At 52.3% G+C, this 24,660-nt stretch overlaps 10 protein-coding genes across 10 annotated transcripts; 4 read left to right on the top strand and 6 right to left on the bottom strand.

The window, feature by feature from the left end:
• Positions 1 to 4,242: 4,242 nt before the first annotated feature.
• On the bottom strand, positions 4,243 to 5,303 carry FPOAC1_013469 (uncharacterized protein; the record flags this gene model as incomplete). Its single annotated transcript, XM_044857810.1, has 2 exons — positions 4,243 to 4,330; positions 4,816 to 5,303. 2 exons carry the CDS (start codon positions 5,301 to 5,303, stop codon positions 4,243 to 4,245), a joined length of 576 nt encoding a protein of 191 aa, XP_044701192.1.
• Positions 5,304 to 6,703: 1,400 nt separating this feature from the next.
• FPOAC1_013468 (uncharacterized protein) lies at positions 6,704 to 7,596 on the bottom strand (the record flags this gene model as incomplete). The annotated part of the gene is made up of 2 exons (XM_044857809.1): positions 6,704 to 7,359; positions 7,419 to 7,596. The coding sequence occupies 2 exons, from the start codon at positions 7,594 to 7,596 to the stop codon at positions 6,704 to 6,706; spliced, it is 834 nt and encodes a 277-aa protein (XP_044701191.1).
• Positions 7,597 to 7,670: 74 nt separating this feature from the next.
• On the bottom strand, positions 7,671 to 8,090 carry FPOAC1_013467 (uncharacterized protein; the record flags this gene model as incomplete). Its single annotated transcript, XM_044857808.1, has 3 exons — positions 7,671 to 7,760; positions 7,819 to 7,890; positions 7,926 to 8,090. 3 exons carry the CDS (start codon positions 8,088 to 8,090, stop codon positions 7,671 to 7,673), a joined length of 327 nt encoding a protein of 108 aa, XP_044701190.1.
• Positions 8,091 to 8,151: 61 nt separating this feature from the next.
• On the bottom strand, positions 8,152 to 9,063 carry FPOAC1_013466 (uncharacterized protein; the record flags this gene model as incomplete). The annotated part of the gene is made up of 1 exon (XM_044857807.1): positions 8,152 to 9,063. The coding sequence occupies one exon, from the start codon at positions 9,061 to 9,063 to the stop codon at positions 8,152 to 8,154; it is 912 nt and encodes a 303-aa protein (XP_044701189.1).
• Positions 9,064 to 9,777: 714 nt separating this feature from the next.
• On the top strand, positions 9,778 to 12,770 carry FPOAC1_013465 (uncharacterized protein; the record flags this gene model as incomplete). Its single annotated transcript, XM_044857806.1, has 5 exons — positions 9,778 to 9,836; positions 9,899 to 10,028; positions 10,073 to 10,164; positions 10,224 to 11,040; positions 11,103 to 12,770. 5 exons carry the CDS (start codon positions 9,778 to 9,780, stop codon positions 12,768 to 12,770), a joined length of 2,766 nt encoding a protein of 921 aa, XP_044701188.1.
• A 1,279-nt stretch (positions 12,771 to 14,049) lies between these two features.
• On the bottom strand, positions 14,050 to 17,520 carry FPOAC1_013464 (uncharacterized protein; the record flags this gene model as incomplete). The annotated part of the gene is made up of 1 exon (XM_044857805.1): positions 14,050 to 17,520. The coding sequence occupies one exon, from the start codon at positions 17,518 to 17,520 to the stop codon at positions 14,050 to 14,052; it is 3,471 nt and encodes a 1,156-aa protein (XP_044701187.1).
• Positions 17,521 to 18,353: 833 nt separating this feature from the next.
• Positions 18,354 to 20,348, top strand: FPOAC1_013463 (uncharacterized protein; the record flags this gene model as incomplete). The annotated part of the gene is made up of 1 exon (XM_044857804.1): positions 18,354 to 20,348. One exon carries the CDS (start codon positions 18,354 to 18,356, stop codon positions 20,346 to 20,348), a length of 1,995 nt encoding a protein of 664 aa, XP_044701186.1.
• A 454-nt stretch (positions 20,349 to 20,802) lies between these two features.
• On the bottom strand, positions 20,803 to 22,110 carry FPOAC1_013462 (uncharacterized protein; the record flags this gene model as incomplete). Its single annotated transcript, XM_044857803.1, has 1 exon — positions 20,803 to 22,110. The coding sequence occupies one exon, from the start codon at positions 22,108 to 22,110 to the stop codon at positions 20,803 to 20,805; it is 1,308 nt and encodes a 435-aa protein (XP_044701185.1).
• Positions 22,111 to 22,908: 798 nt separating this feature from the next.
• Positions 22,909 to 23,670, top strand: FPOAC1_013461 (uncharacterized protein; the record flags this gene model as incomplete). Its single annotated transcript, XM_044857802.1, has 2 exons — positions 22,909 to 23,591; positions 23,649 to 23,670. The coding sequence occupies 2 exons, from the start codon at positions 22,909 to 22,911 to the stop codon at positions 23,668 to 23,670; spliced, it is 705 nt and encodes a 234-aa protein (XP_044701184.1).
• Positions 23,671 to 24,163: 493 nt separating this feature from the next.
• On the top strand, positions 24,164 to 24,405 carry FPOAC1_013460 (uncharacterized protein; the record flags this gene model as incomplete). Its single annotated transcript, XM_044857801.1, has 2 exons — positions 24,164 to 24,257; positions 24,305 to 24,405. 2 exons carry the CDS (start codon positions 24,164 to 24,166, stop codon positions 24,403 to 24,405), a joined length of 195 nt encoding a protein of 64 aa, XP_044701183.1.
• Positions 24,406 to 24,660: the final 255 nt, after the last annotated feature.

Genomic DNA, 24,660 nt, shown 5'->3' with positions numbered 1-24,660 from the left:
TATTAACAAGACGTAGCTCAAGGAGCTACGTTCAGGATCTGACTGGCGGTCTAACTAAGGTTACGGCGATAACGCTATCGCCACGTGATCTGATCCACTTGTGGCTCTAGGGTAGGTTGGTCTGACTTCGAGCTGTGACAGTGCCCCCCTCTTTAGCATCGAGCTCTGCCGAGACGGGCTACTGTGGTCCGGGCTTGTCAGGGTATCTCCTGTGGAAGTTCGCCACGATCTCTGCAGAATTCTCCACGTAGGCAGCAGGGACTTCTGTTGGGTCTGCATATCCGGCCCATTTCACAGTATACTTCAGCCTGGGGCGGCCTCCTCGGCCTCGTCTGTCCCATCGGGAATCGACAATGTCTTCAACCTCCCACTCTTCCACTCCTTCGGCTTCTACTGGCGGTGGCGGGTCTACGTTCTGACCGGGCAGCGGATTGGTGGCAGCTGGCTTTAGCAGGCTCGTGTGAAACACGGGGTGTATCTTCATGCTGGCGGGCAGTTCCAGTCGATAGGCGTACGGGGAGATGACCTTGCCGATCTTTAACGGGCCGATGTTCTTCCAGTCTAGTTTCTTCTGTGGCCTAAGGGTCTTGATATTCCTGGCGTCTAGCCACACTGAGTCCCCTACTTGGTATCGTCGGGCAGGTCGTCTGTGTCGGTTCGCTTGGGCTTCGTAACGGGCTTGTGCGGCAATGCTTTCTGATCTCAGGTGCTCTAGGATGTCGTTCATCGTCTTTGCGAACTGTTCTGCGTCTCTAGTGGCTGGGGTTCCTCTGACTGTAATCGTGGGTTCAAAGCCCATTCGCGGGTGGAATCCATAGTTTGCAAAGAACGGAGATACGCCGGTGGTTTCGGATTTCAGGGAGTTCGCTGCGAACTCGGCCAGGGGGAGCCATCGGTTCCAGTCGTCCTGTAGGTATGACACGTAGGCTCGCAGGTACTGTTCCAACACAGCGTTCAGGCGTTCAGTCTGTCCGTCGGTCTCAGGGTGGTAAGCGGTGGATAGTAGCGAGCTGATCGACAGTTGTTTGGTGAGCTTCTGCCAGAACTCCGCTACGAACTGGGGTCCCCGGTCCGATACTATAGTCTGTGGGAGCCCATGTAGCTTCCACACTTCCTTCAGGTAGTAATGGGCTGCGTCTTCGGCATCGCAGGTTCCTTTGCATGCGATGATATGTCTCATCTTGGTCAGGCGGCAGGCTATAATCAGGATGGCGTCATTTCCTTCGCTGGGCGGCAGATGTGTGATAAAATCCATTGACACATGTTGCCAGGCTCGTTCGGGGATAGGCAAGGGTTTCAGCACACCTTGCTTCGCTTCTCGGGCTGGGTTGGCTCTTCGACACGTATGGCAGTTCTTAACCCATTGTTCGATGTAGGCCAACATTCCGGGCCAGTAGTAATCCCGGAAAGCAGGTCATAAGTGCGGGCACGACCTGGGTGTCCTGCTATAGGGTGTTCGTGGCAGGCTTTCAGCAGGGCGGTCTTGAGGGCGTCGTGGCTCGGGATATAGATGCGGTCCCGGTACAACAGTCGTTCCTGGACGATCTTGCACTCTGCAAGCGTAATCTTCGGGTGTCGCGGTGCGTCGGTCCTGAGGGCTTGTAGTATCGACTGCAGGTCTTCATCGGTCTGGTATCCTTCGTTCAGCAAGCGGTCGATCTCTTCTGGTAGCTCTATTGAGAGTGACGGCTCCTCGGGTGTTGGTGCGGGTTGGTTCTGTTGTAGTGGGTGGCGGATGCGGGCTCTCTGGACTCGTAGCGGCGGAAGTTGCCAGTTCTCTTTCTTTAGTACCACCTGGCTTTGGTGCGCTAAGCGCTCATCCCCCTCTTTAGGGAGGTCTTCTGACCTCCTGGTCAGGGCATCGGGTTTAACTCCCTGTTTCCCAGGTCGATATGTGATCTGGAAATTAAATCGGGACAGGAACTCAGACCAGCGGGCTTGTCGTCGGTTAAGTAACTTCGTCGTCGTGAAGTACTCCAGGTTCTTGTGATCCGTGATCACTTTTATCGGTGAGGGTGCCCCTCCAGTTCGGGTCTCCATTCTTCGAAGCAGCGAATAATGGCCATGAGTTCCTTATCGTAGATCTCGTAGTTGCATTCCGTGGACGTATGCTTCTTGGAGAAGAAGGCTACCGGGTGCAGCCTTCCGTCATCGTCGTATTGCGACAGCACACCGGCGGATACATAGTCAGAGGCGTCTGTCTCCAGGATTACGTCCTTCGTCCAATCGAAGGGGCGTAAGATCGGTGCTGATGTGAAGGCTCCCTTCAAGTCTCGGAAAGCCTTTTCGCAGGTTTCGTCCCAGACGAACGGTACGTCTTTCTTTGTCAGGTGGTTCAACGGGGCTGTAAGCTTAGAGAAGTCACGGATGAACCTCCTGTAGAAGTTCGCAAATCCTGTGAAAGCTTGTACATCGGTCAGGCAGGTCGGGGTTTGCCAGTTCTTAACAGTTTCGATCTTTGCAGGGTCCATTCGGATGCCGTCTCGTCCCACGATAAGGCCTAGGAACTTGGTTTCCGTAACCATGAATTCGCATTTGGCTGGGTTTGCGAATAACCCGGCAGCTCTCAGTTTTTCAAGCACCATCTTTAATTGCTCGACATGTTCTTCTCGGGTCCGGCTATAGATCAGGATATCGTCCAGGTACGCAGTGCAGAATATATCCAGGTATTCCCTCAGCGCATCATTAATGTACCGCTGGAAGGTCGCGGGGGCTCCTGTTAGGCCGAAGGGCATAACCAGTGACTCATATAATCCGAATCGGGTGCGGAATGCTGTCAGGTACTCCTGGCCTTCCTTGATACGCAGATTATTGAAGGCCGATACGATGTCAATACGGGAGAAGTATTTCATACCAGACAGGTTATTCAGGGATTCTTTGATCAGGGGGGAGCGGGTAGCGGTCCTTAACCGTAATATTATTCAGGGCTCGGTAGTCCACGCAGAAGCGTAGACCACCGCCGGGTTTCTTGACGAATAGTACCGGGGAGGCTACAGGCGACGAGCTTGGGCGGATGAATCCTTTACGCAGATTCTCGTCTAGCCACTCTCGTAGGGCTGTCAGTTCGTTCCGGGACATTCCATACAAGGGTCCAAACGGCAGTTTTCCTCCTGGGGTTAGCTCGATGTGGTGGTCTCCAGATCGGTGCGGTGGTAGCTTCTCTGCCTCCTTAGGCGAGAAAACGTCCTGGAACTCTCGAAGTTCTTCCGGCAGCACGAATGCCTCTGGCTCAGGCTTAAGCAGGTAGTCCAGTTGCTTCAGGGTGACGGTGAAGAGGCGGTAACGGTCCTTCTGGCTGTATATTCGGGCGGTTCGCAGGGAAACCGGGAGGATATCCTTTCCCTCCAAGGCTGGTGGGATACTCCCTTTCATCTGGCGCATGAACTTCTTCGGGACGGTCTGTAAAGCCTTAATCCTTGTAGGCTTGGTTGGGGTGTTGCAGAATTTCTGGCAGTACGGGCTGTTAAATGTGAACGTGTGGGCCGCGAAGCCCACCTGCGGGTCGTGTTGCTTTAGCCAAGGCATTCCCAGGACAATAGGGTAGCTGGCTAGCTGGGTCACGTAGAAGATCATGCTCTTCTGCTCGTGATCGGCAATGCGGAGTCCGGCGCGGACGTAGTAGGCGACCTTCCCGCTCTCGGCAGGTCGCCCGTCGAACACTTCAATCTCGAAGGTTCTCTTCAGGGGTCTAAACTTCAGGTTCTGGGACTTAGCCCAGCTCTCGTCGATAAACCCTTTTCCTTCCGCTCCGCTATCGGTCATAGCGTAAGACGGAATTGGTTCTCTTCCGGCCACATTGAGGCTGGCAGGCAGTATCATCAGGTTCGAACGTTGGTTGTTCTCGTTCTCAATCGGGATTCCATGAACGGAGGCGGCGGACAGTTTAATCTTCGGTACAGTAGGTGCGGGGAGGGGAGCCTGGCGCCGACTTAAGACAGGCTCACCCCGTTTTCCTGGCGTCCTCGGGAGTGTCTAGATCGGCGGGAACTGGCGCGGCTGGATGTAGGCGAGTGTGGAGACGGGGGCTGGCTGGTGCGGTTGGGGCTATAAGCGAAGGTGGCTTGACGGAGCCTGGTTGGACGTGTGTCAGGTTCGGGACAGTCGCGGAGGTAGTGGTTGGCTGAACCGCAACGGAAGCACTGGTTGTTCTCCCGTCGTTGGTTAGGGCGGTTATAGCGGCGCTGATTGCTGAGGTCCATAGGTTCTCCGGCTGGTTGGCGGTTTTCGGGGGGGCTTCTCCCTCTACGAGGCGATGGGGACTTCTTTCGGAGTGTCTGGGGGTACTCCTTCAGCGGCATATTCGTCTTTCGTGACGCAGGCTGTGGCTCCGCTGCGAAGCGGCGTCGTCGGTTTTCCAATTCTTGTAGGAAGGTGGCTAGGTCGTGATATTTATAGCTAGGCGGTGGGTTGTGTATAAGCATTCCGCGTAGTTCTCGGGAGACAGCTTGTTCCAACAGGGTAGGGAGGGCCTCTTCTGACATTTCTCCTTCCAGCGCGAGGCGTTGGAACTCGGCGAAGAAGGTGCTGAAATCCTTGTGAGTCTGGCGAAGGCGGAATAATTCGGCGCGGGCATTATTGATCCGGTTCGGGTCTCCAAAAGCGCGTTCTAGTAGATCGATAATATCCTGGTAGTCGGGGAGTTGGCATTCACCAGCTTTAATGTGCGGTAGGACTTGTGCATAGGCGCGTCCCTTAAGACGGCCAGTTACATAGGACATTCGGGCGAGGCGTGTCGGGAATCGGTCGTGGTTAGCTTTTAGTTTTGAGTGTATCTGGGAGACGAAACGGCGTAGGTCGCTCCGTTCGCCCTCAAACTTGTCAGGGTCGGGTAATCGTTCGGTAAGACTGGTTGATTCGGTAGATCGGGAAGAAGGCGGAGGAGTCGTTCCCATAGGAGTCGCTACACGAAGCTCAGCGGGAGCGCTAGTCTCGGGGGGTTCACGGATAGTAGGTACGGTAGGTCGGGTGGCATCGAGGGCGCGACGTTCGGCGAGGCGGGCCTCGAAGATGTCGTCGTCCTTCCTCTTTAGGGCCTTCTCGTGTTGTTGCTCAGTGTACTCGAGCTGGGCTCGGGCAAAGTTACGCTCAGTGGTGATTTGTTGCAGGGATTGTTCGAGTCCTTGATGTTTATCCTTCATGTTCTGGGTCTCATTCTCCAGCTGGGATATACGGTTCTGGGCGTTCTCGGCGTAGGTATAAACGTTCCGGAAGTATTCGAACCAATCGTCTAGGTGTTCCGGGGCATGGTCACGGAATGACTCGACGCTGTCCGGCAGGAAGGGCGGGAGCGGGCGGGCAGACATCGCGTTCGGTGTCCAACGGTTAGGAGCTACGTAGTGTCACGGGCTGAGTCCGGCGGTACGGGTGGACAGGGAACGCTTCGGGCGTAATAGGTTCTATTGCTACGGATAGGCACTGCAGGCAGGTCAGGCTCTATTAACAAGACGTAGCTCAAGGAGCTACGTTCAGGATCTGACTGGCGGTCTAACTAAGGTTACGGCGATAACGCTATCGCCACGTGATCTGATCCACTTGTGGCTCTAGGGTAGGTTGGTCTGACTTCGAGCTGTGACAATTGCCAATACAATCAGGGCGCCACCTATATGTGCAATCATATATATTGATTAGTCATGTTCACCTTAGTAGCCAGTAATCCAAATTAATATATATCTGCACTAACTTAGCAATACTGTAAACAAATAGCGTTAAATGGAGATTAAGAGAATATACATTCTATACGTTATTTCCTACACTATTTACATATACTATAACGGTGGCAGAGGTTATCTTGGAGGCAAGGCTACGGTCAGAAGGCTAGCTCTTTTTTAGAGGTCACATAGAAATTGCTACAGAGGATAAAATAGGACAGACTTCAGATAGATATTAATTCATCACGCTTTTTCGCCCATTCAAACTAGACCTTGACTGATGTATGATATATCATTCAATTGATTATTTAAATGCGCATTTATTAATATAACTTATGTCTCCATTGGTAGCCAATTGACAGTAAAATTGGCAACCTAACTGGAGGTTTTTCTATATTACTGTCTAAGTCAGTCCCTTTTATCTTATTATGCTTATTATTTCCCTTGAAATAAAGCAAGTGCATTAGTAAATATAGTATACTTTGTACTGCTGTAGAGATTCTTATAAATAAGAAGTAAATAAATTACTAATATATTTAATTTTATTTAAAATCTTTTCTAGCCTATTCTAAGTTAAATCTAAATACTGCCTATATATACTACTATACCCTCTTTATATATTTAAGTAGATAGAGGTATTATCTTATTAAGGGGCTATATCTATATATATATAAAGGGGGGGGGGGGGGGTATTTATACTAGGAAAGGATAATAAATATTAAAATAAATAGTTAATTCTAGCTACTCGTTGGCTAGCCGGGAGGGGGTGCCAACTAAGCAAGCTTAGTTGGCCACAAAAGTATGAGACAAGGCGAAAAGTGTGAGACATCCCGGAAGATGCCCACTTGGCGTGATTTGCACCAAAATACCATTTTTTTCAATCAAATGACACTCAAATCTTGTCAAAATAGGCTCAAACTGATGAAAAGGCGTAGTTTGAAGCTTCTATTGATTTATTGGCTATTTCAGAGTGGGAGAAATGACTGCGACGGCTCTGGTGATGCTCTGGCAAGGGAAACAGCTTCCCTGCCAAAATGTGCCGTATATCTGTTTTCTTAGCCAATAAGGCTATCTTCTTGTGCCGTTCTTATTCCCCTGATGATATCACGAAGTGACTCATGAAGCTGCGTGTGGTGTTGATAGGGACAAGGAGTTGAGGGAAGTGTAGGTAGTGATGACTCAGAGTCAGGTGCACAGGGCGGCGATGAGGGCATCTCGACTTCGCTGCCGCCGGCGACTTCAATTACAGGAAGAATCTCGTCTTCTTCATCCATTTCCTCGTGCTCGTGTGCTTGTGTGAGGTTGAAAGTGACCGTATCATCACTGTGAGGGAGGCCGGTGAGATCAACGGCGCTGAGGGGCTTCGCGGCATACTGTGCCTTGCGGATAGCTTCACGCACATCATCAGGGAGTTGTGTATCTATCATATAGCCGTCAGTCTCTTCTTTCAGTGCTTGAGTCATTTGTGAACGCTGTGTATCCATAGATAAATAGTCATATTGCTTCCCTGTGTGCTCCAACCACTGCTTGAACTGCAGCCTCTTTGGTATGCCGTTGACGATAACTTCTTTATTCTCTCGCCACTCATCCTTGAGGCGGTTCATCTCCTTGATGATGACAGATCGTGTAAATCGTATACCCTGCTTATGTTGCTTCTTCTTATCGTCGGCGATAGCCTCCTCTTGTTGATCTCGCAGATCTTGCAGCGATACTGTAGGAATAAGGTCAGAGACAGTCTTTGCGCGGCGGCCTCGCTTTCTCTCGTGATACCGCTTTTCGATGCGAGTTCTTCGATCATCCACGTACTTTTGATAACATCCTCAAGCACCACAGCTTCATGAACGATGTTGCGAATGTGCCGGAGCCCTGCGAGCGTAGGAGAACTGAGGATATCGTGATATCGCTCGCCGATGGTCTCGGCGGTGCTGGAAGCGGCGTGAAATCGCATATCTGAGGGAAGAAGTGAGAAATGAGCAGGCGTGAAGGTCTTCTTCTTCTTGAGCTGCTTCCTGAGAAGATATTCTATGGCAGGTCGGTCTGTGGGAGGGTAGATGCCCGTTTTTGGAAGCCCGAGATGATGTGAGCGGCAGTGAAGCCTTCATTAAAGATCTCCTGATTTTGGTGAGAAAAGGGGCCTTTTTCGGTGAAGGCTGATTAAGAAGGCACATACCTGAAAAGCTCCTGCAAAGGCACGCCGGCCAAAGGTAAGATTTCCCTTCCGCAACGCCTCACGAAGCTTCTTCTGATGCGCTTCCTTCAGAATTGAAATACGCCTACATCCATTGGCTGGAGTATATGCGTTGAATGAGGCGGAAGAAATGCTACGAGAATATTGAACTTTATCATATATTCTCGTAATTCGAATGAGCCGTGGCCTGTGAAGCCGTCGATAACGAGCAGCCGCCATACAGCCTCATCATCAGGCCTCGCCGCGGGAGGCATATCGTGAGTAACCAAGCGGTTATTTGTATCCTGAAGGTGCTCATTACACCCAAACCACTCTTCAAAAATCAAGCTGACGTTTCTGTACAGTAGCAGATTTCTCCCACGAGCATCGGTTGAAGTGCTTCGCCCACTCGAGCGTTATCGCCGCACTTGAGAATACCGAGTCTGACTGAGCGAAGCGCATATCAGGATCGCCTTCAATGAACGCCCACTCAAGCGTTGGCAACGACTTGAAGATCAGCCAGGGGGGCGTTGTTGCGCCGGCTGCGTTGCCTGAGCCGATGACTGTGCAAGTCTCGCGATCTTGCGGAGAAAATACCTCTGTTGCTGACTTCTTCTTGGTGCGTACAACGAGGCATTCCATCTTATCTCGTAGCATTCCGACTCTAACTCCTGCTTCATCTGCATTCCAGGTCTCTGATGCACCGATATTGTACTTCGTCATCACATCGCTGAGGCGTTGGAACCACTCCTTCGTATCATCAACGCCGCCTTCCTCATATTCGGCACGCGAAGCTTCTCTCGACTTCAATATCGATTTCGCAAGCTCAGGATGATCATCGCGGAAGCGAGAGTACCACATCTTGCTCACAGGTCTCGCATCAGGATCACGGCGGCGCCGCAGAGTAAGTGCTGCATCTTCTATTTCCCACTTGGAGGCAGGCAGGCCTGACTTTTCCATCCAGATGATATAACACACGATAGCTTCTTCTTCCTCATCCGTGAGTTGCCGCGGGCGCCCCATCTTAGGATCGACAACATCCTCATAATCTACGGTATTCGCAGCCTCAAGTCTCTTGACGATGCGGCCGATAGATGCACGAGCAGAGCCGGCATATCGAGCTTCAGCAGCACGAAGAGTCAGTGGCTTCTTTCGGCGGCCGGCAGCATCACGATTGAGACCGCGGCGAAGTCGCTGGCGTGAAAGAACAACGGCCTGAGCAGCTCTCAGATTTGATTGTGAGGGCATAATTTTGATGGACGTGATATATGACTTTTTTACTGATTGATGTCCTAGAAATCATTGGTTTTGGCGGGCAAAAGTCATGATTTTGCGACAGCAGCCTGTGCGGGGTTGTCTCACACTTTTCGCCTTGTCTCATACTTTTGTGGCCAACTAAGCTTGCTTAGTTGGCACCCCCTCCCGGCTAGCCAACGAGTAGATTAAGTATTTTAAATTTAATAGAGTAATACTTTATATAAATAATAAAGACCTTAACTTATAATAATAAATAGACTAATTAAAAAAAAAAAAACTAGAAAAAAAAACCTAAGAAATATAGATTTACTCTATTTATAAATTTTAAAAATACAGTATAACTAGTTAATACCTATAAATATAAATATACCTTTCCTAGTTATAATTACTACCCTTAAAGTATAATTATACTAGTTATATAATAATTAATATTAATAATTAAGATATATAATAATTAAAAAGGCTACTTATTCACTATAGGACTATTTATGCATTTATACCGTACCCAGGTAGGTATATTACTGCCCCGCAGTACAGTATTTAAATCTTCCTAGAAACAATAACTCATCACCAGGGAATATATTAACATAAATCTATAGCCATACTGCAATCCCTTCCAGATTGCTTTCATTTTAACATCCGCGAAACTACTTTGCCCTCCTCTACTGTTGATATTATTATTCTCGCCACCGTGGCATTATTACCATGCAGGTTGAAGAGCCAGGCCCTGAGCTAAATATTATAGGTGATATCCGTAACATACTGTACGCCAGCAGGCTCATCCCCCCTCCCCCGTGCTTATGAACCGTACTCTGTATTCTAACAGCAACTTTCACTCCAGGAACGAGGTCTCGGCGTTTCCGGATACAGAGGATATTCAAGCCCACCTACGCGCTTCGGAAAGAGCAGCCATCGACAGGTTCCATGGATCAGTCGCCACGCTGGGCGAATCACAGGTCAGTTTCACCGTCCTCACTATACCTAACCAGGAGTACCATAGCCCAGGACGCAGCCGCTAGCTGACACATTGCCGTTTGTCATTTCCCCACAGATCGAAACGTCATACTGGAAATTCCGCATCAAGACCGGCCAGTTAGGTAAAAGCCTGCCTGACGCGCTACAGTCCCTGTCAAAATCACGCGCATTCCAAGGTCATGGCCACGCGCCCCTATTAAATTCGACCTAGACACCATCGAAAATTGGGTTCGACTATTTACCATCGACGATGACCCGCAACTCACGTACGAAACCCAGACCGGCGTATTGCCTGGCAGGCAGGGAGCGGATGCACAAATAGCATGCGTCCAGTCTGTCGACATCGACAACGGCTCCAAATTTGAGTGGCCGCGCTTGTCATACGATCACGACCGACCGACGATCCACGAGGCTCGCGAAGCCATCGAGTCTCTTATCGCGCGAGCGCTCAAGAATATAAACACCTCAGCCGTATCTTTCAGCAGCGGAGCTTACGTGAGACTGCCGACCCCGACTTTTCAGCACCCCGGAGAACGGCTTGCACAGCTTTCGATTCAGCCGGAGTTCCCCGATTACACGCAGGTGTATTTCCACATCGTGGGCGAGGACGGAGTCACGGGCTTCCATATCGAGGATAATGGTCTGCGGTCTTTCAACCTGTGCCATGTTGGCTACAAGGCCTGGGTGATTATACCCGACAGCTCGCGGGACGCTTTTGAGCAGTATGTCATGCGTAAGCTGGGGCTGCCAGCGAGCATGAGAAGCCAACTGTGCGACCAATTCGTGAGGCACCTGGGCGTACTCTGCTCCCCAGCCCAGCTGGAGGAAGCTGCTGTCGAGTACCGAATCGTGGTGCAAGGCCCCGGCGAGTTTGTCACCACAACCCCGTTGGAGTATCATATGGTGTTGGGCTTGACATCGTCCATCGCCACATCCAACAATTTCATATACCGGGACGATCCTGACATCGTGGCAGCGCTGGAGAATGCTAAGGTGTGCGAGCAATGTGGGAATTACCCCTCATCCGCGACTACAACGTCAACCACTCAACCAAGCTGGGCAGTCATACGGCCACCGTCCAGGCGCTCATTCAACAGCTGGCGAAACCGATAAGCAAATGCAGCATCAACAGCCTGATTAACCCTAAGCATACCGATGGACGCGAGGCTTGCAACCAGGACAGCAGCACTAGCGTCGACAATAACGAGAGGCATCTTAGAATGAAGGGCGACGAGAACAGCGGCAGGGGTGACGCGGTACCTGATGGACGAGGCGATAGCGGTAGGAAACGATCCACGTTGCCGGAAGGGGAGAGCCTGGCTAAGCGCAGAAAGCCTCTGCCACCAGCCTCGCACCAAGCAACCAGGGTGTCGGCGACGGCCGCGAGTGAAGCCACGGAGCGCCAGGAGCGGGCCGCCGTGGCTGCGTCTTCCTCTCTCCGAGCTCTCACTCGACGTAATATGCGGCCCCGGACCCGAGAATCTGCGCGAATTGAGGTAGAACGGCATGTGAGGCGCAGAAGCACTGCCGCATCGCATACGGCAGCGCAAACGAAACCGTCGCCTGTGCCTTCAGATTCGCCACGCGACCGACAGACCAGTGCGCGAGAGTTACGAAGTCCTTCAACGTCGGGTACAGACGCCAACAGTGGCAGCGGTGGTGAAGAGAGCGATACCACACCGGCTACGTCTCCCGACAGTACGACGTCCTGTACAGCGTCGTCCATGCGCCACGATAATCTAGCACAGTTCGACGCGTTCTACGAAGCGAATACAATCAGTCGGAGCCAGCTCGTGGCCCAGCCAGCACACGACAGATGCGGACTCGCTGCCGTTCTCTACACCAAGCAACATCTTGATGACTTTTTCGCTGCGGTCAAGGACCACCAGAACGACATGTCGAACGGTGGGGGCAGAAGTGAACTCGAGAAGGGCCTCTCGTCTGCCAACGGTTCGAGTGCTGAAGACCCTGTAACCTGCGCAATGCGAGACGCCATTCTCGAGATGGTAAAGAGTGACCGTTATCGCATAGGTAAACAGAGATCCGATTATAAACAGCGTTTCTTTTGTTACGCCGCTCGTCGCCTCTGGGAGGGAGCTCGATTGACGTCACGTTGGGGTCCGTACAAGGCGCAGGGCGGAGGCCAGATCAAACTTGACCCCGCCGTGAGGGAAGGACTTATCCGGCGACTACTCCCAGCGGGTTCCACGCAGGAGGACAAGGCAGTGCTGTCGGGACACATCGACTCGGTCCTGCTCCAAGGATCCAAATGGGATTCGGTAGCGACAGGCATAGGCATGGGTATCATTGCTCTCATACCCCGCCGCCGCAGGGATTCCCACGTTCTCAACGTTGCTGCCAGATACTACTACTACGGGCTGCACGGTGAACACTCACTGTCGAGGCTACAGGAATTCCAGTCTGCCCTCGACACCCCGTACATGAAGGCACTGCTCGCTGCGGCCAACTCTCTAGCCCAGGCAATTGTCCAGAAGAGGGATGTCCGCTTCGCGTTCAATGATTATCGTGGCGAGAAGCCAATCTCAAGCCTGCCGGAGGCTGAAATTTGCCGTCTTCTTAAGACACTCCCGCGCAAGGATTCCGACGGGCGTGACTTGCAGTCCTCGCCTCCACCTGGTGGGATAGTTGCTGTCGAGCCGGTTGCGAGCACTACCTCTGCCCCAGGAGGCCCCCCAGGTCCTGAATTAGATACATCGAAGTAGACATAATATGTCTAATTGTAGCCATAGTACTGCTACCCTTTCCCTCTATTCTCCTTCTGGATTATAACACGAAGACTGATATGAAGCTGCAAGTGGAGATATTATATATAGGGTAACTACTAGAAAATGCAAATACTCTAATTATCTTAACTTTGTTCCTAGAATATAGATGAATGTATAAGTAAATGAATCTGTATAGTTTATAATATATTAAATTATTAGAAAGGTATATAGTTATATATATATATATATATATATATATATATATTATATATATTATATACATTATAGAATTAAATATTATAAATAGTAGTTAGTATTAAAAAATAAGGCTTTAAATTATTAATATACAATATAATAATATTAAAATAAAATATTTTAAAGGGATTTTAAACTTAATAATTCATTATAAATATATAATATTAAATAATATAATGAATATAAATATATAAGCCTTTATTCCTTTATTTTAAATAAATTAAGAGTTGTTTAATTGCCTTTCTAAGAAACCTAAACTTAATTCAATATAAGACTACCCTAAACCTATACTCAACCTGAGTTACTGCAGCGGTCTCGTAACTCAATAAAAGAGAGGGCTAAGAATACCCAGAAGTTCGGCTTACGAATTCCAATAGTTGTCTTCCTAGCCAACCACGCGAATACCTCAGTCCAAGTATCAAAGGAGTCTCCAGCTGCTATAGACGACCGACTAAGTCGTCTGACTCGTGTCTGGATGTAGGTAAAGTCATCATCACCGAGCCTATGGCATATAGCCAATAGCAGGTCAGCTGCAAATGGTTCGACGCCGGTGCAGTTAAGACGTGAGCCCTTCGCTGTATGCCATGGTCGGAGACATCTTATGCACGTGATATGTCGTTCCTCCTTGAGTGGCCAGAGAGCCACACATTGTTTTATTATACCGGCCTGCACTCGTTTTCGCTCCTCCTCGAAACTCGGCGCTGAGGTGGATCGCCGACAAACCTTAGTAACCGCAGCAGTGCAGCCACCTACGGGGCCATGGGCAACACAAACCAAACAAATATTCGACCCATGAACCACCAGAAGATTGATCACGAAGAGAAGACCATCCGTCGTATTGCAGTTCCTGGAGCCGATGGCATCGATGATATCGAAGTTCTGGCTGCCGCAGTGGTGATTGGCGCCACCGCTGCGATCCCAACAACTCGAATCTAAGAATATGCAGGTTCGTTCCGCCTCGCTAGGCGATCCTGCCGTCAGGTCTTTATGTTTCTTCTGTTCACCTGTTGACCTTGATGGCTTAGAACGGGGCTGCGGCTGACTCCCCATCGGGTGTTTCTGGACGTGGCCTTTTGGTCCCCCGACCCTCTCTGAAGCAAGGCATACTGGGGAGGTCGACACAATCAACGGGACTCGGTTCGTTGGGCAGGTCCAGGTCTTGGGGCTTCTCTGCGTCGCCAGCCAGAGCGACTGGAGGTTCCGTGCTGGGTCTAGTTGATGAAGCCATGGTTGAGTCTCGCCGTGGAGGCACATCCTCGAGCCTCTGTTGTATTAGATCGTCGTCCGCCGAGGCGAACGACGATGCTGGGTCAGGCACCGCCAACAGGTCCTCGATGTATGAGTATGACTCAGCTGCTTCGGCAACAGGTGACAAAGCTTCCCACATCGTCCTGGGGGAGTACAGAGGCCCTTCCGTAGCGATAGTGCGCGGGTCGCCTCTCGAGGGGGACGATGCCCTTGCGACCGTATTGTCTAGCGCTGTCGAGCTGTCCGCCGTCTCGTTCGTGAGCTGCGAGTGTGCATACGCATCGTCGATCTGTCCAGACCCGACGGGTTCTGGGAGGAAGCGCAGTGGTCTATACCCCTCAACAGGTCGGCCAGGACAAGTAGGCCAAGCATCCTCTGTGCGAAGTACGTCTCCGCCACCACCCATGCGGTACTCCCCGTCGCCCTCAGGCGCTTCATCAAGGCTGCAGGGGAGATGCCCCTCCGCCCCAACACGACACACGCCGAGCAGGACGTGCCATCGGTGGCAGTCGTCCAGGAGGGACACAATTCGAGTACCGAGGAGGGAGCGCCCACCGTGTCTCCACCGACAGTACTTTACGCCGGAGAGTCCGCAGCTGCCAATCTCAAGCCATGTTTGCGGTGGCGAGGCTCCAGCACCGTGTCGGCCAAGGAAGCGACTCGCCATGGCGTTCGCCACAAGCTTCCAGCACCGTACTCCCGTTCGTGGGTATATGTGACGGGACAGTACATGGGCCACGAGTCTCCGGATATCGTTCCCTTTCCAAACGCCGTGGTAGTCGGCAAGAGTTTGCTGCCCATGCATTAGTAGCGACGAACTCGATAGTGCCTTGACGTTTATCAGTTTACCGAGGGCAACATCGATCGCCAGATCTCCATCCCCGTGGGCTGGTGAAGCCACGGCCGAAGTCGAAGAGGCCATGGGGAAATCCTCAACCTCGATGTAAGGATCGGGATACTTCCACGAGCACATGCCTGTCGCAACCGGTCGAGCGCTCGGTACGCAAGGGCAACACAACACGCGCCCATCGTGGTTTTTGCCTTCACATGGATTGCCCGCCCCTCCATGCGACCCCCTGCCGCTAGGTGACAGGAGCTCGTCTCTGTTGTCGCTGCCGAGACCCGACAGTCGTGAATGCGTAAAGAGGAAGGGGCTGCTGCGAGCAGTGTCGCCAAGAGACGCTGCCAATTCTTCCTCGAATGGGACGACAAGCCAAATGTACCATACCAAGCAACAAGCTACCCTCGGGGGTAAGACTCTGGCCCTCGGTGAGGTCTCGTACTCGTAGCCTTCGTCGAGGAGCAGGTAGACGAGACCGTCGCGAACTTCGATATTACGCGCGACATGGGGACCGTCTCGCCAGCGGCAGGACGCCAGCTCTTCCGGGTCCGGCGGCGGCCCTCCAAGGAAGTAAAAGCAGGCCACGAGTTGGCAGAGGAAAGCGTCAATCAAGGCTGCGTAGCTGCGAATAGACAGCAGACAGTACGCCACACCGGCTCCTCCATACCACCGCTCCCGCAACGTGTGGTCGTTGGATATCCTACGCGATAACCAGTCACGTTGCGCACGAAGTCCACACCCTTGCCTTCTCCATTCGGAGTGGTCTATGAATGTACTGTCTTGGGGAGATTCGTCGTTGCTGTCGTCCACTATGTCATCCCAGGGGATCGGTGGAAGGTCGCAGGAGGTGCAAGTACATCTATCCGATCCAGGTCGAAGACATTGTGGGCCTGACAGTTGCAGGAGGTCGGCCATCGCCTGTTCCACCCGATCCACGAGCGCTTGCGCCATACTCCGTATACAACGCCCAGAAAAGGGCCTGCCGTCGACAAATACAGTTTCGCCTTCCCAATGCAGCTCGGAGGAGGGCTCGCAGTAGTCCACAGCAGCCCGTCCGTCATCGTTGGTGACATCCTCCAGCCACCGCATCGTCGTACCAGCACCGACGCCCTGCTGCATTGCGTTTGGTGAACAGCAATAGTCGACGTCGGCGAGGCTGTGCTTGTGAGTGTCGTCTACCATATCGCGGTACGTCAGGATCGCAAGGCGGCCGATGGAGAGGAAACCTGCAATCAGGGGCACCAGAGAAAGTCCAGGCTTCCAAACTTCGTCGTTACTGCCCAATGCCAAGGTGGCGAGGGTAGAGTGAACGACCGACAGTGGCTCGCCTTCAGGCAACTCCTGGCTCATGGAAGCCACGGTCAACTCGACAATCGCCCTCGTCACTGGATCATCGAGACTGTGCGCGTGTAGGAGGCACCCTTCCTCCGTAGCCCCGATAGTAGATGCCTGCTGTAGCAGCCTCGTGAACGCTTCAGTCTGCAACGCCGTTGGTTGCCAGCGCCCACGTTTCCCCTCCCCTAGCCTCACCTTGCGCCCAAAATGAAGCACGAGATGCCCCAGCAGCTGAGCGTGCATGTGCTGGGTTTTCGATGTTGGCGACCGCCAGCTGGCCGGGAAGCACTCGGCATCGGCGTGCTCTGCAGCGAGGCTGCACGCGGATGCCAAGTCTTCGTCTAGCGAAACACGGGCAAACAGCCACGGCATAACACCCACCGACAGGTTTACAGCCTTGGAGAGCTGCGTCTCGCTTATTCCTGGAGGATCACTGAGGGCACGAACGGCGTCCGGAGACATGTCCGAGTGGTACCGCGACCACGAGTCCCGTCGCAACCACTCGTTAGCTGTACGTTCCTCTGTATCGGGCGACACGCACGCTGGCGTCGTAGATGCATTGCTGCGACCTGCACCAGTGGATAGAATAACGCGGAACGGCCTCGAGCCCGCGCCGCTTCGGAACATCTTCTGATAAGGCACGTCCGTGTCATAGTGTCCCAGATATGTCGACTCTCCTTCTATTGTGGACTGCAAGCGATCTTCGTGACTTGTCTTCAGGTGCCTGGCCATGGAGGTTGCCGCAAATGTTCCAGCCAACACGATGTTGCAGTAACGACAACCTAGCCCGTCACGACCAGGGCTGCCAAGCTCTGGGATCTCAGGTACGGCGTGAGGCATGTTGCTTGCGTCACGAGCACCCTCTGCCGTCCGCACCAGATTTCGCTTTTCTCCAAAAGCTGACAGAGCCCATCCTATGCGTACAGCGTCATGTTTGGAGTACAGAGCATCGTGGCTGCTGGAGATGTGGCCCAGACCAGAACTTGCGAGTATGCCAATGCAGCAGTACTTACAGGCAACAACCGGATAGCCAGCTATTTTCCCAAACGGCCCAAGGAGGGTTTCCATGGCGAGGCAAGGTTGAAGGTCCCGAATGTAGCCGCCAGCAGTAAATTAGTAGATCATATGCTTTCGGGGAAGTTGAACGTAGTGCACTTATCTGGGTGGCACAGGAGTATAAATGGCAGCGTGCACGTTCGAGCTATCGGAGTGTAAAACCTCACAAGAACATATAATTTCAGCGCTGCAAAATAAGACAAAGAAAGAAAGGAAGGAAGAAAGAGAGAGGGGGTAGAAGCGGGAAAACAGGAAGTGGTCTATTAGGGCAAGCAGCATGCCTCACCCCGCACCTTCTGTGCTGTATTCATCGTCCGGGATTGGGTACCTTAGCACTACCGCTCGCCATCTATGTTTCATCACCGCGTGGATGGCGTAAAAAAGCCAATTTTGCACCGCTCAGGTAGGCACTTCTATCTAACTCTCTGTTACCTATATATGTAAATAGTGCAATTTCAGTATGGCATATCATAGACAGGTACTACGTACTGGCAATCTCCATTTGCGTCTATCTTACAGTGTCCTCCCTATATTAGCGCAAGCCGTTCTTCTGGTGTACATTAACCAGCATAATTACGCAGCATATGTATAGCAGGTCTTTCAATAGCCATGTATGCCGGAGCAAATGTATATGTTTCCCAATTACCTTTTTTTCTATCCAAAGAACGGTTTAACTTCCAATTTGCCAAGCAGGAGAATTTAGCGGTCTACACCCTGTTGACTCGAGAATACGTTTCGTCTTTCAACGACCAGGCAGTAGGTAGTTCGGTATATCTTCTGGCGACATGGCCAGAGGTTCAGCAGTATTGTCATCAAGGCCAGCAGGTGATATCACCTTTACCCATATGTACAGGGCCGACGTATTTGGCGAGTACGTACACACTACCATCAAGCAGCCCGGCCACCCCTTCGACGGTAAGCCGTTCCTGCATGCATTCCTCGTCCAGTCCCAGGACAGGGAGCCTCAGCCGGTTAAAGGGTACGACGGGTTATACGGCGCCGAAATCGAGGAGAAAAACCTGTGCCCCGACCTGGAAGTGGGATATGCCAAGCTGGAAGACGGCACGCAACTGGATTGTCTGCAGTGCCCGTGGTCATTTCAGATGCTGAAAAACCAGTCTAAACGAGAAATTAATCTGGTTAAGGGATCACAACGCGTCATCGCAGACATACTCAGTAGGGAAAACCAGCACACCGCTGTACAGACACCCGAGGGCAGTTGGTTCTACTTCGAAGAACCAGACGTCAACAAGGCCGCAGGCAACGGATCCTGTGTCCTCATCGTGTCGACCGGCCGCCTAACAGCATCAAGTAAGAGCCTCGGTTTTCTACACGAACATCCAGCGAAAGCGTTATTACCTGAAGGGGAGGACGGCGTAAGCGAAGAACGCGTAGACCTTGGTTTCGTCGCCCCCGACCTATTCGGGATCGCACTCGTCGTGATGGACGAAGCACATCAGAACGTCAACATTGAAACGACAATCATCGGCGCACACCTGCAGTATTCCATATTCCTCAACACCCGTCCCAGTAGGACGCCGGATGTGGAGGAGACCACACCACTCGTTCTCCTTGCCGGCGGGTCTCCGTTTCCAAGCACGATGAAGCAGGTCACATCCATATTGTCACTTCTGCTGTCACAGAGCGTTGAACTGGACAGAATAGGAACCAGCCTCGGTGCCCTGGAGAAGTGTATAAAGAACAATCAAAGCACGCGGGATGCGGGTGACGTGCTTTACGACCAAGCGAAGGAGGATACCCGACAGGCACTGGAAACAGCCTTTGACCTCGTAAAACGGGTCATCATGGCTCGGACGTACGGCTGCCGAATCACCGACAACATAAGAGGGACCGATCCAAGGCCGGCTATTCTAAAACACATCGTACTCAACCACGTGACACCCGAGGCATACACTGGGTTTTTGAAGTCGCAGCAGGCAAAGATTCTCAACGAACTCAACACGAACCTCAGCTCTCGTGCCTATCCCATGTCGGCCGTGGAAAAGGTCGGAGGATTCAACATGATGCTCAAGGCAGCCTTTGCACCCCCTATACTGGAGGACAAGTGGCACCACGCCTTCTACAACGGTATGAAACACAAGTTCCCCATCACGGCAGACCTTGTCAAACTGGACATGCCACCGTCGGACTGGGCTTTGGACGTGGCACTGTCCGGATCCAACTCTAGGACGCGGGACGGCAACAACGTAGACAAACCGCGCATGATAAGTCGGCTGGCGCGGTCTGCCGAGCTGGCCAGGGACCCATGGTACATAGACCTGTTGGCCATCTGCAGACAGTCGAGACTCAACAAGATATATAGAGGTTCCTCCGGCAACACAGATGGGCCGATATCGACCGAGACGGACGACCATGGGTCCAGGGACGTGGCCATATTCTGCACCAGTCCCATGGTGACGGTTCTTGTCTGTCTGTTCCTCCGTCACCACCTGGCAGATATCGCGGAGGTCGTGATCATGACAGCAGACGTTCCTAATGAACCTGGAAAACGCACCGACCACATAGCCAAGTGGCAAACGAGGCTGGAAGACTTGAAGAAGCCGCCCGGCCGGCCAGTGCGAAAGATCATGATTTGCGTGTTGTCGGTGGACATAGCTGGCACGGGCATCGACAACCTGAAGTTCGCTTCGGTTGCTGTGCTGTTCGGGGAGCCCAACACGTTGACGAAGAACAAGCAGGCACTTGCCAGAATTCGGCGACCGGGTCAGGAGAGGCAGGTCATCTTCTACTCATTCAATCGGACAGACAACGCAGCCTACATGGCAGTCTTGAAGAGGACAGATCTGCAAAAGACTGCTCTCGTCAAGCTTTTCTCTTGATGGAATGCCCACGAGCTTATTGTTTGTATATCCTTCACGCTGCCGACCGTTGGATCGCACGCGCACCTTTGTGTAATTTACTCTCGATTTAAAGCAGTGAGGCGACCACATCAATTTAGGCGTCAATTAGAACTCGGGGCTGTTGGCCAATCAGTCAGGACGTGAGGAATATAGGTGGCGGTCGGGCCATCGAGGCTGGGACCATCAAAGCAGTATGCATGAACCAGTTGCGATTCTCTTCATCTGAATACACATCTAGCCATATACAATCTCAGAATTTACATCCAATTCGAAACGTTCGTAGCATTTCAGCACAGACCATCCTCCCTTGCCAGAATCTTCCCATCCTCTTCACCACCTCCACAATCGTCCTCCCCGCCGTTGTATAACTTCCGCTCCGTAATACCATGCGTTATTCCACGTCAAAGCTATCTTCATCGTCGTCATCCATAGCTTAGTCCTGACCCTCGCCTGTCTGTAGCTTGTGCACCGGAACATCATGCCAGCGCAGGTACTGCTGCATCCCAAGGTTCGTGCGTTCCTCGTCGGCCGGCACAGCTTCGTCCCCTTCAGCCGTGTAGCCGCTACCATGCTTCAGGGGGGGGTCGTACGACGTCGCCGCCTGCGTCCAGTCGTCAACGTTACACACATCCGTCCCGTCTCTGTACTCCCTGTGATGCAAGCCTAGGTGGTTGCATATGACGGTTCCTAGAAACGCCGCAACGTTGCGGACCCCGACGTTGGGTCCCTTAGTTTTGGCCAAGACGTTATCCCCGCCCTCCTTGTTCCACCCCTTCCCAAGCAGCCAGTCTCGCTGCGGAATGGGGAAGCGGTGTTTATCGACCTCGGAGGTACCCTTCTCGTCGGGCTTGACGTCGATTACCGTGTCGAAATCGACACCTGTCCAGCCGCGAAGGGTAAGAAAGATCATGAAGACGCCAACAATGGCCTGTCCGAAGACATCCTTGTCGTCTACCGGGGAGATTGGCGGCGCATACACGTGGAGATCCTCCGCTATCCCAGCCCAGGCCAGCATCTGTCGCAACGCCGATGCTACAAGGTTCACGATCAGGGTCCTGCGCCCCCCGTTGCTGTTCGGAAAGTAGATGTAGACCGACCAGTATCGAGTATCGAGTATGAATGTTGGATGATACTGCGGTGCGCCCTGCGCCTTTGCACCCCGTATCTCCACGACGTTGACGAGCATGCGTGCCTTTTTCAAGTAGGTGCGCAGGGCCTCCGGCGTTTCAAAGCCCATCTGTATATCCCCGACAACCGTCGTATCGTCGTCGCGCATAAGGCGCAGCTCGTCGCGGGCGCTGCCTTCCAAGGTATCCTTCCTGTACGTCTTCAGGTGGGTTATCTCCATGGGATCGAATCCAGGAAGCACCGCCTCATATATGTCGTCGCAGGCGAGCAGGATCATAGATTGGAGCGCCACCGCTGGCGGCGCTCTGCCCTGGGCGATCGACGAGAAGCCCTTCCGCCACAAGAGTTCCATCTCGTCGCCTATCCAGTTGCACCAGTCGAAGCTGCGCTCCAATTCGTTGTGCTCGGGCAACGCGAAATAGGAACCCGACAGCCCCTCGTTTGTTGAAGTCTCGTTGATGCTCAGCCGTGGGATGCTTTCGACCTCGATGTCATCTCGCCGTGGCCTGGCGTTGAATTGATTCGCGCGTGAAAGCATCGTCTTCAGTGCTCTGTCGTCCATGGTGTCTTCGGATATGGTGTGCTTCAGCGCCTGCTTTTTGCCATTGTTCATTTTGAAGATCTTGGTTATGGCGCGATTGGTGTTGGATCTCGCATTTTTCTGTAGGGGGTCGAATCCCGGATAACACACGTCGTCCATGTCGTTTGACTTTGCCATCGAGAATGGTCAAATACTTAACGCAGTTGCCGGGTATGTTCGTCGATTACTAGTACTGATGTATGTTGAGTACTACTGGTGTTGGCCGGAATACTGTGCAGTTTATAGCTGAATGTACTTTGCGTAGCTTGACAGCGTCGGCGATGCAGTAACACGTTTCTGTTCATCAGTAATTCTTTGTTCAGCAAGCACCTTGGTAGTTATAACTGCCGGCGACTTGAACAGGGTGCGTGAGATAACCCCTCCCCCCGCGTTGCAGTCCACAACCCTTAGACTCACACCGCCGCGTTATTCACACCTGACGCTAGAGCACGTACTTCTATTGTCCTCAGCCCGCCTGGCGCCAGTGGGAGCCCTTTCGGCATTCCGTCTATACGAGGTTCGTTCAGACATGATCCGTGCCCCTCACTCCCCACTCGGCCTTACCCCTCCACCGCCATCAGACCAGCAAGCCACCATTCCGGATACGTCACTGAGGTGATCGATCAGTCGCAATACCCACGGATCAGTATGGGACGTTTCATCGGAAGCCGCGCACTCCTCGCAAGGCTATATCATGCCGGGCCGTTATCCTGAAATGAGTTAACCCCAGATCCCATCATCATTGACGCAGGTACCTGTCCCTGTTTCCCTTCCCCATTTCGCACGCAGCATCAGCATACGGCTCTACGACATATTCCTCGCACAGCTGCAATGGCTACCCTTTCTCCCAATCACTGTGCGCGAATTTCCAAGTCGCCCGTGACGGTGGAGGAGATGCATGATCTTGGAATCATCCCACGTGACGGCCCTGTGTCGTTCGCAAGCACGAAGCAGATTCGCGATCGGTTGTCGCTGTACTGGGGAGATGTCACCACCGTCGATGGGATTTCCGCAGTCGTCAATGCTGCCCACTCGAGTCTCGCGCAAGGCTCTGGTATTTGCGCAGCGATCTTCGATAAAGCAGGTTCAACCGCCTTGCGTAACGAGTTGCGGAGGTTCAACGTCCCAGTCGACGCAGGCACTGCGGTAACTACGTCGGGCCACAGGCTCAAGGCCAACCATATCATTCACGCCGTTGGTCCCGATTTCCGTATCCCTTCAATCGAACTGTCCCAGCACTACGTTGCACTTTTTAATTGCTATACCAACATTCTCGAGGAATGCTATGAGCACGAGATAACATCCGTGGCTATACCCCCGATCAGCATTGGCATTTTTAAAGGCGACAAGGACAAGTGTGCTGACACTGCGGTGAGGGCAGTGGTTCGGTTCTTGCTGCGGGAGGAGAACCGAGACCTCGATATCTCCGTCCGTTTTGTTGTCTGGGAACCCAAATCACCCAGAGACATCAGCACTCAGCAGCGTCTTTTACAGCCATACTTAAATGCTTTCGGGTACGTCAGGCCAACATTCCCCCTCATTCCGCTGGAACTGACAAAGATTTTACTCAGTACTTATACCCCACGGCTGTAGCAGTCTGGCTAGCAAGGGAAGGGTAAGGCAAGTTGGTGGGCAGAGTCGACATGTGGCAGTTTAACGCAGACTGGATTGATGCTGCTTTTATCTATACTAGTAGCCTGAGGAGCAAGTGGATACGGTAGAATTAATATCTAAGAATGTATCACAGCGCAGTTATTTCGCCAGTCTTCGAATGTCAATATCACTTAAGAGAGGAACAACCTTCCCGATACACTCTATACCGGAACAATAAAGGGCAGCAATAAAAAGGGCAGTAAGGCCATAAGGCTGTGTGATGTAACAAGATGCAGCAAAGACTTGACATTAGAACCAATGCGTAGGAAGAATCCGTAATAGCGCGGTTGGCTTTCTTGATCTCCTTCGGCTGACACAATAACCACAGAAGAAGACAACCAAACAATATGCCCTGCCTTTGATGTACAGTGTATCAAGCTAACCTGATCATCTCCGAGATGTCTAACACGTTGCATCGCCTTTGAGCTTGGTTATGGGCGGATTCGACGGCAGCTACGTCTCGGATGCGGAAGACGGCAGCAGAGACAGAGACAGCCAGGGTGAAGTGGGAGAGGCTGTTGGAACAGGTGCCCCCGCCATGTGTAATGCGACGGAGAACTGGACGCTGATGCAGTGGACTGGACAGACATCCACATATACGCCGACGTCCTGAACGTCCTTGTTGACGTCCACGGTGGTCTCATGCCAGACGGCTCTTGGGGCGTGACCAAATAGAGAGGGTAGTTGACACTTTCGCGACATGTTAGCACGTTTTGACATGCGCAGCCAGTCATTGCCTTTATCGCAGGCCTGGCAAGTAGGAACACAATGCTCGTCAGGGTGGAAGGTTACGTGAACAAGCCAAAGACTGTATAAAGATAAGCAGTTTAGTATAATACCCCATCCCATGCTCGTGGCCAGTCGTCTGGCGGTTGGTTTCAGAAGCCGACCCTGACCCCGGTGCTTCGTCCACTCGCACGTGGCCGTCAC

The sequence above is a fragment of the Fusarium poae genome, assembly GCF_019609905.1.
Source record: "Fusarium poae strain DAOMC 252244 chromosome Unknown contig_2, whole genome shotgun sequence".
In the NCBI taxonomy this organism is placed as follows: domain Eukaryota; kingdom Fungi; phylum Ascomycota; class Sordariomycetes; order Hypocreales; family Nectriaceae; genus Fusarium; species Fusarium poae.
Note: the sequence above shows the minus strand (reverse complement) of the source record. Positions and strands in the feature narration are given on the sequence as shown.